The sequence below is a fragment of the Heliconius melpomene genome, chromosome 16 (genome assembly GCF_056956725.1).
Source record: "Heliconius melpomene rosina isolate 202511_hmr_F chromosome 16, ASM5695672v1, whole genome shotgun sequence".
NCBI lineage: Eukaryota > Metazoa > Arthropoda > Insecta > Lepidoptera > Nymphalidae > Heliconius > Heliconius melpomene.
In genome coordinates this window covers 11,538,424-11,558,271 of record NC_140404.1, presented here as the reverse complement: position 1 = coordinate 11,558,271, position 19,848 = coordinate 11,538,424, and the positions used below count along the sequence as shown (strand labels likewise).

General features: G+C 33.9%; 1 protein-coding gene across 3 annotated transcripts in view; it reads right to left on the bottom strand.

Annotated features, from left to right (window-relative positions):
* The window catches only part of sdt (MAGUK p55 family member stardust), a 133,437-nt gene that overhangs the window by 56,414 nt on the left and 57,175 nt on the right, over positions 1-19,848 (bottom strand). For 2 of the 3 annotated variants that reach the window (XM_085199073.1, XM_085199074.1), the window contains 3 exons: positions 12,701-12,816; positions 8,795-9,441; positions 4,950-5,075 (listed from right to left, as the gene is read on the bottom strand). In XM_085199073.1, the coding sequence (XP_085055199.1) occupies positions 4,950-5,075; positions 8,795-9,441; positions 12,701-12,816 (889 nt within the window). The remainder of the gene's footprint in view (positions 1-4,949; positions 5,076-8,794; positions 9,442-12,700; positions 12,817-19,848) is intronic. The other variant, XM_085199075.1, reaches the window with a different exon arrangement.

Sequence of the window (19,848 nt, the reverse complement as noted above, 5' to 3'; positions counted from 1 at the left end):
TATTTGCATCCTCAGGGGGTGAATTCTAGAAAACCATGAAACACGTGTTCAATTAAATATTTTTAAGTCTAAATATAAAATTTTACAAAAATAGATGGCGATTTAAGAATTTTTCCATACAAACTTTCAACCCCTTATTTGCAATTCTAGAAAACCATGAAACACATGTTCAATTAAATATTTTTAAGAGTCAAAATATCAATTTTTATAAAAATCGGTGGCGATTTAAATTTTTTTCCATACAAACTTTGAACCCCTATTTCACCCCTTTAGGGTTAAATTTATTCAAAATCCCTTCTTAGTGGATGTCCAGATTATGAAAGTAAATTTTTGTCCAAATTTAACATTTCTACCATCAGCGGCTACGGCTGTGCGTGCGTCTTACCTCAGTCAGTGAGGACAAGTCCTTTCATATATATATAGATTAGAGCCAAATTATAAAAATAATTACTTAAATAGCCTGTGCGTTATTCATATATATGTGCTTTAAACTGTAAATTATATATACTGAGACTGTCGTAGTGCCGCGGCACAGCGTTGGCTGTAAACGAGACGGTAATGGGTTCAATTCCCACACGTGGAACAAACACAACCACCGAGCGTGGTAACTATGGTAAAATAAAGTTTCAACTGAAAATACAATATCCATAAAATCTTGAAAAATTAAAGAAAATAGAGAAACTAAATTAGTGATATATTTTTGTGTCATGTTTACCGTAACTACGTTTTTATATTTTCTAAAAATACTTAAAATTAAAGATTTAAAGCTTTTTGACTGTTTATGTTCCATTAAGATCCGTTGTTCCTAATAAAACGGGCGGAGTTGCGTCAATATTTGAAAGACCCTTTCGAGATTAATATTCCGTTATAATTTAAAGTATATTTTTTATGGGGGGATCAGAAGTGTTTTAATAGGAACAGAGTGACTTGATACGAGATTCCCAGGTTCCCTCTACCCACCGTGCTATATACAGCGTGAAGCTATTTTTTATTTCTTTAACCGTCTATTGTTCGTTATCCTGTTGAGTGACGAGACCTAACGCCGCGATCTGTCTTACCAGAGCAAGGAAATGATAACAATATTTCACAGAGTGGAAATTGAACCCACAACCAACGCGTTTTGTAGTCAGATATTTTGCCACTACGGGCCCAATAACTATAATTTAACTACTATATAACCAATATATTATACAATACTAGAAACAATAAGTCAATCGAAGTTATTTCTCTGTATTTATTGTTAACAGACGTGCTAATGAAATTCCAATAACATCGCTTGTATCAGGTAGAGTCGAGGAGATACGAGCTCTTATATTACATTTGTTTTTAGCTTCACGCTGTGCTCTTTAGTAGGAAGGGGGAACATGGGAACCCAGTGTTAAAACACTCCGTTCCCTTTAAGTCACTTCAGTTCCTCAACTTCCGTCATTTTTTTGAAAAAATATTATTTTATTTTATCCTGCACACAGCAGTGTAGGCTTTGGGAACTTGTTAAAATACTTCGTTCCCCACCTTCCGCCGAATTCTCGAAACATAGCGCGGTGAGTGTTGGTACTCAAACCCGTGCTTTACTTTTCGTTACTAGGCCCCACTCTGGCCAATTAACATACTAAACATTTTATTCCACCGAATGGGAATCGAACCTACACGTGTTTACAGTCGCACGCCTGTTCCTCTGCGCGAGGAGTGCCTAATAGTTATGGTTAAATATATTTTTAGCCTTCTTTTTAATTAATATATAGTTACCTACTAAGAAATATAGTTTTGCCGTCCAATTAATATAATTGCGGCTGCTTTATAAGTCAAAGCTTAGTTTTTTTACTTTTTCCAGTCATTTTCAATGTAGCCTTAGGAGAGATTGTTAGACGTGCAAAAAGATTTATTTCTACTCCAAATCATTAATTATAAAAATATATATATATATATATATAGCGCAGGGGCACAAGCGTACGACTGTGAACGCAACAGGTCGTGGGTTCGATCGCTCGAGGAAATGAAACATTTAATATTTGCATTTCTTCGCTTTGGTGCCAAGTTCCGCCACTCATCACGCAATGCTACCAGACCTCAACACCTCGCTTTACCTTGTTACCAGGGCGAGAAAATGAAAAGTCAAAATCAAACCCATAACCTTCATGTTTTGAATTAAGCAGATTTAAAAAATCTCTCTACAATTTTCAAAATTGCTTATATTTGATACGAGGAACTCCCACATCTTTGGAACATGCAATATAATAATTGGCTTGGCTTTTGGACGGCATCCAAGAAGTTGCGCTTCAAAACTTGCTACTTTCAAATTGTTTTTGATGTATTTTAATAGAATATTTTGTTATTTAGACACATCGTGGCGTTGAGTTCTACCACTGAACTCACAGTGTCTCGAAAATTAGGCGATTACACAGTTCCTTATATGCGGGATAAATATACTTAAATATATTTAACATATCAGACCAAAGAAGCACAAGCACTAAAAATGCGACAGGTTGTGGGTTCGATTCTCACTCGAAAAATTAAATATTTTCATTTCCTCGCTCTGGTAACGAGGCAAATCGCGGCATGCAATGTCTCGAAAATTTGGCAAAAAGCGGGGAACGGAAGTTTCTAAGTGTAACAAGGGAAGAATATAAGTTTCTAGTTTCTACATTACATTTCGTCACCTAAATACATCAATAGGTTGAAAGTTAACCCAAAATAATATAATAGATCTAAATCGCCGGTGATGTCAACCGCCCGACACAATGCACCGGATATGCTATACAGCGTGTAACAATACTATAACGGGTATAATACACGTATGAATAATATAAAGGATGACTGGCGTATTGGTTAATATTAGTAACTGTACTGTTGGCAGTCGCGGATTCGATAGTTTAGACAGTGTGTAGTGTAAATATTTTTTTTTCAGCTTTATGCTGTATCCTTCAAGTTGAGACACAGCGTTCCCAAATTTCTGCCCAATTTTAGAGAAATGGCATGTTGAGAGAAGTCAATGTCGCGCTTTGGCTTTTTACGAGAGCAACGAAATGAAAATAATTTATTTGTTTCTAATACTAAATTTATACTAAACTTATAAGAACATGTTAATTAAATTATATAAACGTGGATATAATTCAGGATTAATTAAAGTGAAGACCTTAAGGCATTTCCCTCACAGGTCTCGAGGATCACTTTGATTAAGTGAAGTAACTACACAAGCGGTTGGTATTTGACGGGTTGTCAGTTTGGTAACATAACTTAGCAATTCTCTATATTATAATTATATTATTCATAATTGATATTTTATATATATATAATATCTATACTACTAGAAGGCCAGTCGTGACGCAGGGGCACAAAAGTGTGACCGTAAACGCGACAGGTCGTGGGTTCGATTCCCACTGGAGGCAATGAAATAGGTACATATGTATGTAATATTTTCATTTCTGACCACGGGACAGCATGGGGCACGGAAGCCGCAAGCAAACACTATTAATAATAGAGAAATAAAGTAAACGAAATACCTATATTAAACGAAAATCTCCAGGAATTGAATTCACAACCATTGCCTGTTCATTCAGATGCAACAGCGCCACAAATCCATAAAGATATCAAACGACGGCCTCCGGCCTTGATAAAATTGATCTTTTTTTAAATAAAAAAATGGTAAAAAATTACCTTGTTCTACAACTACTTATGCTATAGAATGTACTCGTTACTTTAAATTAAATAAGCTTAAGCCCAAGAACTTTGAAGAGTTTCACTATTGAGGTCCTGTGAGCATCATCATACCAGCTTCATGATACCATCATGTTGCATTGTCACCACGCCTAACAATGTGACTACCACTTTCATAATGATACAAGTATTGTAAGTAGGTATTTTCTTTTATTACATAGAGTTAGAAGTTGACTTAATAAACTATGTTAAAAACAGACGATAATTATGGTTCCGTAAAAAAAATGCTAACTAAATCAAGGCATTTAATAATACGACATTAATATATACTACTAGCGACATCTATTGCCAGTTTCTTTTACTACTTTGTGTACGATAATAATAATTCATTTGAGATCTTAATAAAATCTTCGAAGTTGTTATAGTATGTTATATTAGACAGAAATAATAAAAATGTCTAGACGGACGGACAGGCAGGCGTACAGATACAGAAAAAAGTGTTCCTGTAAGTGTTCTATTTTTGAGGTACAGAAACATTAAAAACAACTTAATTAAGCAATTGCATGAGAATTGTATTCTTTACTATATTAACAGTAACTGTAAAAGTATGAATTATGATGATAATACAATTTTAACCTATTATAAAATGCAATACTAAATCTTCAATTGAATTATTAGATATGGATAAGATAAGATAAAAGTGAAGGTGAATAATAATCAAATTATCTAAATATTTGGAAATTACTGAAAATTACTGAATGTACCTAATCGTAATATAATGAAAGTTAGTAACAAAAATATAAGAACCCAAGCACGTATTGGTATAATATTTAGCTTGTTAATACACCTAAGTTTCTTAATGCAATAAATAATTTATTTTCTTTTCCAAAATATTTTTATGACATATTTATGTTATCTCTTAAGACATATACTTACATCTTAAGGATAACAACTTGTGAAAATCAGTAATATTATGAATTTAATTACTAGTACCCAATTGATAGTTTACAAGACACGAATTAATTTTAATATTAAATGTAGAATTAACAATTATTTAGCGAAAGCAAGCCGCCATGGTCATTTGAACCACAATCAGAATAATTTACGCCATTCCTTTATAAATAAATGATATTTGACATTTTGTGTTGTTTTGGTATACGTTTTGGTACGATTTTTACACTCTTTATTTACAGAAATATGTATATTATTATGTAATCTTATTTGTCGAAACAGGTCGAAAATTACGCGGTATTAATAAAATCAACCCTGTTAAAAAATACAAAATCTAGACTTACCTGATATTTCTTAATGGAATCTATCTGGTCTCTGCTAATATCGTGCGTAGGGGGTCTCGGAGGGGCGTCGCGGGGGGCCTCCCGTGGGGGGACTGCTGGCGCACCTTTGGCTGTGCCATTTACCTGCTGTGTAACGAAGAATGGGAAAATATAGGTAAAATATATTAAGTTAATAAAGACAGAATGTTACTGTAATTACAATGTTTGTGGAAGGAAGCCTTCGATCTCTCAAAGCTCAAGTTTATTTTCATATTTTCGTTTGCCCGCTCTGATAAATTAAAGTAAGGAGTTGAGTTTCGTCAGTTAAAACTCAATGTCAAGAATTAAGACGGAAAGCGGAGAACGAAATGTATTAACACTGGCTTTTTGCTTTCTTTGCTAAAAAAATGCAAAACTAATTGAAGATTCACATTTGATTAATATTTTCGTATTTGCTCCGTATTTAATAACATCAAATAGGTAGGCAGAGGGAGCATTATGTTAAGACACTTCGTTCTCCATCATAACAACCATTTATACCACAGGAATTGAACCTGCACATGTTGAGAGACTAGAAAACGCTATTCCAGCTAAATATATTTCTCATAGTATAATAAAAGAAAATAAAAAAATAGATAATTCAAATACCCGGTTCTAAAGATCATTATTAGAATATTAATAAATTACTACAATATTTAAAATTAATAAGATAATAATCATATTATAAGATACAATAAGTATAGGTAAATGTTAAATTTTATATACACTTTCTTTAATACTTAAACCCATAAACAATAAGATGTTGTAATCTACACAACTGTACTGCAGTACAATAGTTTACAGTTTCATTATATACTATAAAAAAGGGAAATTCATGATTTTTCCTGCATATAGCAGGATGGGCCTCTCTCTACTTTCTGTCTAATTTTCGAAACAATGCGTGTTGAATGCCAGTATGCCCTGCCTGTATGTTTTGTCTGCCAGAGAGAAAAAATTAAAATAATTTAAATATAATCACTCCCTGGAATGGGAACCGAAAACACAAACGTCGCATTACGTTCAGACGATATGACGCTGCGCTACGACGGACTCAAAATAAAGATATTTCATATAAATACATTTAAAATATTTCTATATTACATATATTTCAATTATACCATAAAACAATAATATTAGGTCATTCAAGTATTAGGTATTTTAGACCCTCTAAATACATCTTACTAATAAACATGCAAAACCCATAAATCTATAATCCCCAGTCCTAATCATGTCATTATTATCATGCATAAGTAATATCAGTTGTTATATTCCAATACATATGAATTTTCTAATTACAAATTATATAATAATTTTATTTTTTAACTTCACGCTGTATTGCTGTAGCGAGAAAATGAATATATTGAATATTTCTATCAGCTCACGACCCAACAAGCTGGTGGTGGTAATCGCCACGACTGAACTCAGAAATCTAAGAAAATAGATAAATAAATACTTAAACAATAAATATAGAACAATACAAATATACGTAAATCATATTACTATAGTAAATAATGAAATTCAAAATGTCCTTTGAAATCTGAAAAAAAGCTTATAAGATAGTCCTGAAAGGAAATGAAACTCATTAGTTAGAAATATATGATTAATATCATAGACAGAATAAGTCGTAGATTTAAAGTAATACATATATAGATAAACTTATAATAATATTATTATAACTTAAATCGTCGGCTTAGAGTGTAAACCTGCTAAATCCATTCGTATATTAATACATATATCGTTCTTTTTTTTAGCTTCCCGCATGTAGCAGGGTAGACCGGAGCCGAAGAAAATCAGTTTTATTCGCGGGCATTGCGTGCTGAACTCAACGTGGCCTGGATACCGGAACGAAAAAATAAACATTTCATTTCCTCTACTGGGAATCGAACCCACAAACAGTCATAGGTTTATAAATGTAACGTCACAATTGGCCTCAATTTATGCCATTCGAAATTACAAATAAAAATACAAAATCGACCTTTATAAATATACAATTTTCGAAATTTTAAAAACCTTCGTATAATATGTACGTCATACTCGAGGTTGCCTTGTGTGCTGTTAGTAGATTAACACTCTATAGCGACGATATTATATTACATAAACATAAATACATATTTTATTACATAACATATAGAAGAAAATATTAAATTTCCTTTAAAATAAACAATGTTTATTACCTATCATATTTAATATTTTAGTAGTATCTTATGTCTTAATTAAAGAACCTAACACTAAATAAAAGTATCAGTTTAAAATGAAAATCGTCAAAATTGCATAAAAACTATAAGCTAGTTAATAATTCATATTTAATTTTCTTCTCAAATTGGTATTTTATGATAACCTTAATATAACTAACTTATTAAACATTAGTTAACAGAAAATTGATATTTATGGGCCGTGGGTTCAAATCCAGCCTTATTTTTTTTCATATTAAATTTCTATATATTTGTCAATACATCTTTTTTATGTATAACACCTCGTTACCGCGGACAATAGTGCAAAAAGCGTGAATGAAAAAAAAAACAATTATTAATAAAAAAAAATGAAAGTGACACAAAATATGATAGTACTGGCTGTCTTAATTTATTTATATGTGTGTAGTTAATTAAAATTAAAAAAGTATGAATTACTTATACATACGAATAAATTATTTAAATATGAAAGTTTCCTGTTTTTTGTTAAAATTTTTCACAAGTGCAACTAAAGCCGGTTTCTTTTTAAGCTATATCCGTTTTGTATCGTAGATACTGAATAACTATATGAAAAAATTTTTAGGCACCTTTGTGGTGTAGTGACAAATCTGACGCAATAGAGGAAAATTGGGGCACTCAGTCTTTTACCTCAAATTTTTTTGTAACTTCACGGATTTCCCGCATAGCAAGGTGCCTACGCTGCAAAACATAATAAATTGTAAATAAACTATTTTTTTGGATATAGTAAGCTCACATATTACCATAAGGCTATTTATTATTATTAAGCATTTTCACATTTTATTAAGATAATATAAAACTTATTTATCACTAATAATGCTTCGGCTTCATAAGTAACTAAAATAATTACAAGGTTTTATTTAATTAAACATACTATCTAACTAATATTACTTCAAAACCCGTCAAAACTATGAAAATTATATTTAAAAAAAAAGTAAAATGAATAACATACAATAATTGAATGTGTAAAAATGTGTTAAAGCAACGTAATAATATGAGCTAGTTACTTATCCCAAACCCTCATTTATACTACCTACTTTTGTTAAAAGACTTGAAAGTAAATAAATAAACTTTTTGAAATTCCGTATTGTAATGCAAATAAGCAATTACACAAGTATATCTTACTTGTCCATGGTTAAAATTTAACAGCCTTTTATGAGTCCACGCTTTATCCCGGTAGCTTGGCCGCAGGGGCTACAGTTTCTACATATATGTTTCGCCTCAGCTTCATGCTGCATCCCGCATATACAGTGTAGGTAGGAAACCTAATGTTAAGACTAAGAATATTTCATTTGTTCCGGTGAGAATCGAACCCACAACCTATCGTGTTTACAGTCATACGCTTTTGCTAGTGCTCAGGCCTCAAAAGTACTTATATAGATGAAAATCAAAAAATTAAACATATCCTTATTCAGTTAAAAGTTTCTAAAATCCAATAAACGTTTTTACATTTTTCATACGGAATTTCAATATAATATTTACAATTATTAAAAACAGTTAATTGCAATGGCAATATAAAAGATAATAGAATAGGTATTTCCATGAAAAACTACACTAATATCCCATCAAACCACCATCCCCATACACCGTGACACCCATGAAATCATGCGCTGTGTTTACCTGAACAACCTTTTTGTCCGCGATACCGGGGTATTTGGGCGTCGTTTTCACAATTTGGACGAAACTATCCGGGACATCTACCGCTACCTCCCGTCCAAGCAGTACTGGGGTAGTGTCGAAACCTGGAGGCAGCTTGTAGGATGCGTACACAGCTTCTCTGATCAAAACCGAATCAGTTCTCGCTGAATACGTCACACCCTCCCTACAATCTAGCAAGGAGTCTTCTCCGTTAGATATAAGTAATTGTATCTTGTGGTCGCTTAAGTTGTGGGTGATGTTCGACGCGACCGACTCTGATCGTTCAGAGTTGAGATCGCATTTTGCTGTTTCTGATGAACCTTTGCTCTTCTTGCTGCCGAAGCTCACCGACCCATCTGAACTTTGGGGTAATGATAATAATTCTATAGTGCTATTGTTCTTGAAACTGCCTGAGCCGTCGGAACTAGGACCGGAAATGTCGATAGTGCTTTGTAGAACGGTACTTTGTTTACTTCCAAAGGAAGTTCCGGACCCCCCGGACGATAACAGGGGCTCCTCGTCCCTTCTGAGTCGTACCTGAGGAGGTCGAGGAGGGGGGTATCGTGGGGGTGTTTTGTTCCTCGCGATGAAACTATCCGGAACGTCCACCGCCATCTCGCGGTGGGGGCCTGGAATGGAAGATAAGTAAATGTTAATAATGTATAATATGTAAATAAAAACTTAGCCAGACAAAGTCCGGGGTTGGATTGTATTGGATTGTGTAATTGGTTAGTAAAAAGTTGAATGTATTTATCTTTTTATTATTTTTTATCACTAAGGTTTCTCTACTATCCCCTCTAAACCTAACATCAAATCCATATGGATATAACGATAAAAAATAAAACAACTAAAGCAGATATTAGTTTTAATATTGTGTCAAAATCGTTTCCCAAATATTTACACAATCCGCAGCATCCAATTAGCGTTAGAGAGTTTATCTAAACTGGGAATATTTCGATAAGCGCAGCCGGCGACCTGAACGCTAGCGTGAGACCACAGCCTATATAGGCTCTCCTCCTTAAGCAACGTAAATGCCTAAATTCTATTTTCAAAGTCCATTAGTTCTGATTGTTTGTTGTCTGTTATTCAGTAACTACTTTTTTATTTTTTAACTCTCTCTACAACAGAGTAGGCAGAAAGAACCCAGTGTAAAGACACTCTTTCACTCACTCGTCTTTGCTTTCCATCATAATTTAAGACATTGCGTTGCAATCGAACCCACGACCGTTATGAGAACAGTTAAGAGTACTAACAATTTAACTCAAAACCATACATTTAAACATAAATTTAATAGATAAGCCATTTACTGAACGAGCTGGTTATTTATATAGGTTGGGTATACGTGTATAGCGCTCCCCGCAACCCATTAACGGAAATACCCTCCACTCAATCGTGAAATGGCTTACAGGTTTTAACTTAGCTCAGATGAGATTAGCCTTAACCCATAAAAAGATATAAATATAGAATATTTTTTTACTTTCACGCTGTATCCCGCATATAGCAGGATACAGAGGGTACAGAGGGCGTTGCGGCGCGATTGTCTTAATTATATAATAAATATAACGATTTACAGTTTATAGGCCAAATACCATAATTAGTTCTAAAAGAAAAAAACAATTAAAATAAATGATTGTAAATAAGAAAAACAATACAAATGAAAATTCATTATTTTAGTTATTTTTTGCCTTATTGTTGTATGAAGGTCGCGTTCTATCACGCAATACTTCAATGTCGGTTATTATTATAAGATGAGTCTTAGTTATTATGGATGCGGCTGTCATAAGCAATGTTAAAACATATTAATATCTTTCTTATAAAATAATAGCTTCACGCTCTTACTCGCATTTAACAGAAGGCAAAGGAAAGACTGTTCCACACCTTCCGTCAAATTTTCAAGGCATTGCGTGAGTCGTTACTCATCTGCCTGAAAAATTTGGTAATTCGCTTTAGTAATAAGAAAACGCTACGTTGAGTACCCTAACTCAACGTAGCGTTTCTTATTACGAAAGCGAGGAACTAAAAACAATTCACTCTCCCAAGAGTCGAATTCACTATCATTGCGTTTACAGATAAGTGCTATGCCGCTGCCGCCCACGACAGCCTAATTATTATCCTTTATTTATATTAATTTGATTTGTTCTGCAAAATAAAACCGAATAAGATAATAAGACGGTAGAAATTGACAATAATACATACTAAATTCGTTCCGGATTCGAACTCTCAATCATGTGTTAATCTATTTTAAAGTAAAATCTTTATTAACCACAAAAAGCAATAAAATTTTATAACCTACATAATAATCGACTGTTATATTAGAAAAAAACTATCTAAAACAAAAAATAATAGAGCTCACTATGTATACCAAATTTTCTCTTCAATGAATTAGTTACGCATAGTTTCGTTTTACACATACATACATACATACATACTATATTGTAAATACTGCATGGCTTGGACAACATGACCCAGAAAAACACCTGATGTCATAAAACTTTAAACTATCGTTAACTGTGGTAATTAGAAAAAGTCAATTGAGCTCTACATTAGTAGAGTCGAAAGGAGAAATTTGTTTTTTCAGATTAAAAAAACAATCTTATATTTAATAGTGTTCGGAAATAATTTAACTGTTTCTTCACTTTTTCGCTTTTCTAAAGATTTGCGGTATTTACTAGCGAGGATGTCACTGTGAGAATGAAGAAGAATTTGCTCAGGTTTGGGTACGTCGAAAGAATGAGCGACAAAAGAGTGGCTAAGAAGATTTAGGAAGCAAAAGTGGGTGCTAAGAGAAGGCAGAAAGTGACGGCGGTTAACCTTTATGTAATTCGACGATTCAAAAGTGCTTATAATAAATAGTCTATTTGTATAAAGAATATTATGAATTTGAAAAGCATGAGGACCTGTGTCGGGAGTCGGTGCCACTGTCATCAAAGTGGTGAAAAATGTATGCGTTGGTCCAATATTTTAAATATTCAAGATCTTTGTTTTCGTAAATTGTTCGAATTTATTGTAAAAATTAATAAATTGTTGTAGGAATTTCAAGTATTCCCCTCTCAGTAATCCACTGCACCCATCAAGGAACCTACATGCCAAGCTGCCTGCCCTTATCTTATCTGTCAGTCATAAACAATTATTTTATTTTTTCAAATCTATTAAAAATATATCGTGACGTCATCAGCCTAGATGTAAGGGCTTAGTCACAATTTATTACCTACGATAATTAGCATAATCTCCATATCTAATCCATTCTATCGACACCACGTGCAAATATTTCTTCACTACCAGTAGAGATAGCTATATGAACATTATGTAATTCGCATGACGCGCGATTTAAATGGTCTTGAGCAAATAAGTTATTGTTTCCTGTCTTGAATAATGCTTTGAGAAGACAAAGGAAAATTGTTGTTAGTATGTGAAGAGTGTATTTAGAATAAATAGTTTTTATTGTTTCTTTACATATTTTTAAATCAAAATCGGCGTTGTGTTCCGCTACTCAACAAGCAATGCCTCGAAAATTGGGCGTTAAGTTGGGAACGGAGTGTCTTTTCACTAGATTGCCTCTACCTACCCTGTTAAATGCGTAAAGCTGAAAAAGTGAGAGTAAAGCTGAAAAAAATAATAATGGTAAGTGATTTAATACTTCGATTTTTCCATGCTACTCTATAGCGTTAATGATAACTAAAACAAAGAAGCTTTAATTTTTTTTTATCATGTAAATCATAAAAAAAAACACCATCCCCCTGTTTCCGCTGAATTTTCGATGAATTTCTCGTCAAGTGGCAGCACGCAGCACTTTGTCCCAAGCGGGAATCGAATCCACAAGCGTCCCGTTTACAGTCACACGATATCCCTTATCTTGTTTGTAGGTTTTTTCCCAATTTAAATACTAACCGGTATCAGAAGTAAGCGATAGCATAGTGAGCATGTCTGTCTCGTCATCCGGCGGCGGGCGCTTCTCCTCCTCCGCGCCGAGCACCACGATGCTGGAACCTGAACGCCTCCTTGGCCTGGAAATAAAGTTGAAAAAATATTTATTATGATATAGGACATCGCGTGAGTCTAAAAAAATCTAACTAGCGAGCCGCTCTAGCTTCATCTGAATGTAAATACGATTACTCAGTTTCTAGGTTACGTACCGAGACGTACATATATGCATAGGATTTTCAGTGAGGTTTATATAGTAATGGAATAAAACGTAAAAATGTGGCGGTAAGGGCGACGGTTTTAGGTTCAATTCTTATTTGGTGGAATGAATTATTTTCATTTCTTCGCTCAGGTAACATGATAATGCTTAATATAAAAATAGGGTGGAGCATAGGGAACAGAGTATCTGAACAAATTAAGGAGAATTCATCGTGGGAACCTCATTTGATCAATCTCCTTAATTGTCTTATAATCTTGCTGTGCTGTAAAAAGCGTGAAACTATTTTCAAGTTATATAACAGCAACATTTTTAATCACCTTCCCCACGCCATTGCACTCGCCATATCTTCGAATTAAAAATAAATAAATTTTACTTTTCAAGCCAACAAAGCTGACTAAAATTAAAAATCCTTTAATAAGTGGCTTATACATTATTACACTTATTACTAAAGAAGTAAAGCTGAAATTATACGAAAAATAATATTTTTAGGACTCCGTACCACAAAATGAAATGAACACTTATACCTACTCATAAAGTCACTTTGTTAAGTGTCTGTCGGTGTGTCTGTCTGTCAAAATCACGTGAAAGTATCAAGTTGAAATTTATATCAAATAGTTATCCAGTAGTTTCTTAGAAGGTACGAGCATATTGTTTAATAATAATAATTATAATTTTTTATAAGTTGCACTTCCCGTTGGCCTAATATCATGAAATTGGTACGGACCCATCGGTGGGCGAGTCCGACTCGCACATGACCTACTTGTTCTCATAAACTTATGGAGATACGAGGCGACGACGCGAGACGTTCCACAGTATGAACACAAGCTTATATAACGCATTCGAATCCGTGCGCCGGAAAGATAACCGTTTAAAAACTTATATATCGTCTTGAAATTACGTGGTGTATCCGTTATTTACATGGAAATTGTTATAATTTAACATTTATGAGCGACTTTCGTTGTTAAGATTGTTATACAATGACATAAATAGGTCGTGGCACAGTGGCACGAGTGTGTGACTGTAAACGCTACAGATTGTTGGTTCAATTTTCACTCGAGAAAATTAAATATTTATTATTTTCATTTTCTCACTCTGGTAACGAGACCAAGCTCGGCGTTGAGTTCCGCCACTTAACACGCAGTGCCTCGAGAATTCGGCGAAAAGTGGGGAGTGACTTAACACTAGATTCTCCCTGCAACGTGAAGATGTGTTAGTACGAGTATCTATTTGTTAGCATATCTCGCAAACTCAATTAGACCTTCTTGTCTGTGTCCGATTGAGCTAATATTTGGACTACGACTTTAGTTCTAATGACAATGAAATTACAGATAATGAATATTATTATTACTCCAAAATGGCCGCAGCCACAAAATGGCGGACTATATATTTTTGCACAACCCTCCTAATATGGGTATAAAATGAAAGGGCTTGATTTATAAAATACAATACCGTGACATCTAGACAGCTTGTTTTTATAGCATTTCTGAATAGGAACCTAAGCTGCCAACGTCGCGTATACAGTCGCACAACTACCTCGAGTTCTAGTTTCAAATGGAACATAAAACATTTCTATTATTTACTATAATTTATAATTAAATGCAGTAAAACTCACCGAGCACTTTCTTGCATTGATAATAATCTAATAATGCCACAATTATAAAGAAAAATTGAGCTACTTTCATATGCTACTACGAAAGCGGCAAAAACAGAGTTACATTTTAAATTGTTATTTTATATATTTTATTTTAGAACTTGTGACCCGCTCGCGGCTTCGCCCGCTAGAACTACATAATTAGTTTTTCCTAATCTGAATTATTTTAGTGTTAAAAAACTATAGCCAATTCAATAATAAAATTATTTTGTAGCTTTTTGTCGTACTACCTTATGTTGATGTAACTTTATTATTCATGAACCGAATTTAAAAAAACAAACACTTTAGTATGTTAAGGGAAGTATGCCAAAATACAATAGTGAAAACTGCATTTAAATCGGCTAAGCCGTGAGATTAGTGTCATCAAATGCACAGAAAAACAGACAAATATTTATGAAAATATTTGTCAAAATAATTCATTGTTTTGGCGTCTACGATTCTAGTTCAAGGCAGTGAATAAATAATTCTTTCAGGGGACCTAACGTAGAAATTAAACTCGTAACTGCCGCTTTTATGTTGTACTCCAGCGCAACGTCAAACTCTAATACACAATTATATTTTAAAAAGCAAGTAAGCAAGTTTCTCTTTTACTCTTCCGAAAGAACTACTTCCGCGCCGGTTGCAAACATCCGCCAGACTGACAATTTACGATTTTAAAGTATTTGCAATTATTATATTGAAATATTATATTTTGTTTAATATATTTTATACTTCTATTAGATTCGACTTTAAATTACTCAAAGAGAACATTCGTCATCATATACCTATCAGGGTATTGTTAACAAGTATTTAAAAATATATCGTTTTTAGCTTCTCTGGTTGTGGATTTGATTCCCATTTGGGGATAGGAAAATAGATAGGTATATTTATTATTATATTACTTTAAGAAAGTCGGCTCAAGAGTGAAACTGAAAGCACAACAGGTTGTTGGTTCGATTACCACTCGAAGAAATTAAATATTTAAATATTTAAAGATTATTTAAATATTCCTCGTTGAGTTGAGTACCGCCACTCAATGCGCAACGCCTCCAGAATTTGACGGATAGTGGAGAGCAGAAATGTCTTAATGGGAACAGAGTATTGAGCGAACCCTAGTTACCAGTTTCCCTTTGCCTACCCTGCTACATGCGGGATACAGCGTGAACACAATAAAGTAAATGATATCACTTAACAATAACAAATTCTAACAATATTCTTTCACCAAATTATTTCTTCATATGAAGTCGTCTAAAATGTGCCGGTTCTATAATAATCACTTGCCTCAGACACAAAGCTTAAACGCCAGAAATATAAGTTTTATCATAGAAGTATAACTATAAACCTACAATTGTGCTGGGATTAGTTCACATTCGCAAAGACGAAGTAAACTGCTTTATTTTCTATGGAAGTCACTCTTGACCTATTTAAGTTAGGGCTTAAGTTACTTACAGTTGATATGTCAAAGGTATTTTTAATTCTGGTTTTTCTTCTCCATGATATATTCTGCATATGATAGGGTAGAATTTAGTGCTAAGACACTCCGCCAGCACCTCCTAATTTTACGAGCATTGCGTGTTGAGTGGGGAACTGAACGCCGCGATTTGTTTCCGAATCAGAGGAAGCAAAAGAAAATAATTAATTCCCCCGAGTGGAAATCGCATCCACGATCGTCGCGCTTAGTCAGTCCTATGTCATAGGCGTCGCGTGTAGTACGGAGTGACTGATCACTAAATAAATACAAGAATCAATTCTTTACTAACTCTAAAGGCCTTTTTCATACAAAATATATGTATTTCTTCCTTCAACTGTCTCATAAGCTCAGTATTTGAGCCCGCTCGTAGCAATATCGTCCCAATTTCGGCGGCACATATAAAACTAAATTCATAGTAGTGTGTCCATGATTCAAATTATAAATACACACACTACTATAATTTAAATTTTGTAAATCGAAAGTCGAGTTCGATATCCAATTAGGGAAAACGAATTACTTACATTTTCTTGCTCTCGTAACAAAATAAAGCGCGAGGTTTGGGTTCTGCGGCAGAACTTCTGCCACAGAATACGCAACATGTCGAAAATTGGGTAAAAGTGACCGGAGTGTCATAACACTAGGTTCTCTTTATCTACTCGACTATATGCGGTATACAGCGTAAAGCTAAAAAAAATAAGGGCAATATTTTTTTTACCTTGATAAAGAACTCGGCGAAAAGTAGGAAATAGAATATCTTAACACTAAGTTCCCTCTGCCTACCCTGCTGTGTACGGGATACATATATTAATTTTATAGGGCTTCTTTTAATCACATTCAAGTCACTATGAGTTGTTATTTTTTATCAAACTATTAAAAATTGTCCTACCCTATCACTTCAACCGATTTTTTCCTGCGTATAGTATACTTGTATGTATGATAATGTATAAAATATTATAAAAAAACAATAAAACTGGTCACCCTACTCAGCCAGTGGTGGCTCAAAAGCTCCGACCGGCGTCGACGTCGACTTATATAAGCTACAGTTAACTACAGGATTTGTTGATCGCTCGTAGAATTAATCTTTAAGCAGACACTTTAAAATAAAAAAGTTTTTAGTACATTGTCAATTTTTTTTTCTCAGTATCACGCTGTATCCCGCTGGTGTTAAGATATTCCTGAGGCTGAGATTTGAAGGCAATGCCTCCAGAATTCGGCGGAAAATAGTGAACGGAGTGTTCTAACATTAGGTTCCCACTGCCCCACTGCCTACCTCGCTGAGTGTGGGTTACAGCATCAAGTTATAACTAATATCGAAAGCACATACTTGAATGAATAAATAATAAAAAAAATAGACTAGAAGAAATAATAATAATAGTAAAAAAGATTTATAGTTAGTACCCTCCAGCACTTACTTATTCGAAGTGAATTGGTGTTGCTTCGAATTAAAAGACTTTAAATGACTCTCGTAGAGCTTTTAGTGTGGATGCCATTTTACTCTTTTATATGAATTTTTATTTGGCTAATTTGAGAGTGCCTTGAAAATATAACTTAAACGGAGTGTCTTAATACTAATTTCCTAAGTTCTCTCTTACTATCCTGCTATGTGCGGGAAACAGCGTGAAGATAATCTAGTGTCAAAATCCTCCGTCCTTCAGTCTCCGCCGTAATTTAAAAGTTTTTACTATTGTTTTTTTTACAAACTTCCCATAACATTTAGTGTTTATTTTATTTAAATCGGTACATAAATAAAAAATCTATACTAATATAATAAAGCGAAAGAGTTTGTTTGTTTGTTTGTTTGTTTGAACGCTAAGATCTCTGGATCTACTGGATCGATTTACTTTGTTTTTGTTTTGTATGAAAGCTGCATTCTTCAGAAGTGCTATAGAGTATATAATATTACATTACACATATATACTAATAAATAAAAATACTTTCTAATTTGACATTCAATTTATTCTGCCATGTTAATAACAACCGTCGTCGCTACGCGACCGCGTTCGTTACCGCGTCATTTTGATATTCATCCTTATGAAAATAAATATAATAGTCACTTTTAGCATTTCATCTATCTTATATTTCAAGCAGGCGTAGCCGCGTCCGGGTCCGCTAGTATATCAATAAAATTACTACTAATAATTGTTTTATCGAATTGGCTGAAACTTTAGTTATCAATTTATGGATTTTTTTTTAATAAGGTTGCGTTGTCAGTATACTAAAGCAATGCAGATTAGTATATTCATATAAGCTCCACCCGCAGTAGTTCAGCAGGCGAAGCCGCATTAAGGGCCCTCAATTTTCCATGTAGAGACAACGATCACTCGCAATTTCATTATATGTATTAGATAGATAACAATTCAATCATTAACATCATTATTATAATAAAATGAAAATACAAATGTATGTAAAGTATCTTCCATTAATAACGCTATATCCAAGTGGTAACAATGTAGAGATAATCTAACCGTTCATACTGCGGCGCGAGGTTTATTGGGTTTATTAGTAGAGACCAACGTTTTTCAGCTTCGACGGCTTTGAATTGTAATAATGGAAAGTCAATTATTTTATAAGTGATTTCTTATAGTTTTTGTTGGTAAAAAAACTAATTTTCAATTTCACACTGTAGAAGGGTAACTAGGAAACATAGTATCAAAACATTCATTCCACGCATCACCCAATTTTCGAGACATTGTAAGATTGAGTGGCGAAACTTAACGCAGCGCATTGTCTTATTACCTTGTGGAAATCGCATCCAAACCTTCGTGCTTCCAGTCAGACACCGTGACGGCATCATTATCCCACATATAAGCAAAAATAAAAATGACCCCAAAGCCGTATTTGAACTTGCAATCATCACGTACAGTCAAGCGCATCTTATATGCATCATAGCGTATTAAATTTTAGTTACTAAATACGAATAGTTTACTGTATATATAAGGTTTTTATTTTACGGTACCATGACTGTTAGTTCTATATATAGCGTAGAGGAGGGTCCCGTGCATTATATATGGGATTTCGATTAGATGAAACATTTATAGCCGTTTATTCAATCCCCTTAAATCAATACTATTACTTTTTATTTTCGCAGTTTCACGCTGTATCACTTAGGAAGAACGTAGTGTTAAGACACTGCATTCCCCACTTTCCGCCGCATTCTGGAGGCATTGTGAGTGAACTAGCGGAGCTTAACGCCGCACTTTGCCTCGGTACCGCAGCGAGGAAATAAAAATAGTAAATATTCCATTCATTCATTCAAAAATACTGCAGGGTGGGTAAAGGGAACCTAAAGTCACGACACTCTGATGTTCCCGCCTAATGTTTGGGGAATTGAGGAACAAACCCTGAACAACAACGCCAAGACGGCGTGCAAAGCAATTTACTATTAAGACACTCTTTTCCCCTTTTTATCTTCAATACATAGCCTTTTGAAGCACTATGTATTGAATGGCGGAACTCAACGCCACAATTCACTTCATCAACCATATAAAACTTATTGTTCAAACACTGTTCATTACTTTTTATCCAATTTAAAACATACAACTAAAAAGATGTTGTTTTTAAACGAACGTCTAAATTTACAGCAGATACCACCCGTTAGCAGATGGTCATTATATCGTTTTTATCGCGAGTTATCTAAATACATATGTTCAAAGCATATGATATATTAAACTGATTTTTTTAATAATATTAATGGTATTATAAATAACCATGCCTATTCCTGCATGGAAGGATAGGCAAAGGAAAACTAGTGCTAACAAACTGTATTCCCGCTTTCCGCCCAATTTTGAGGGGCA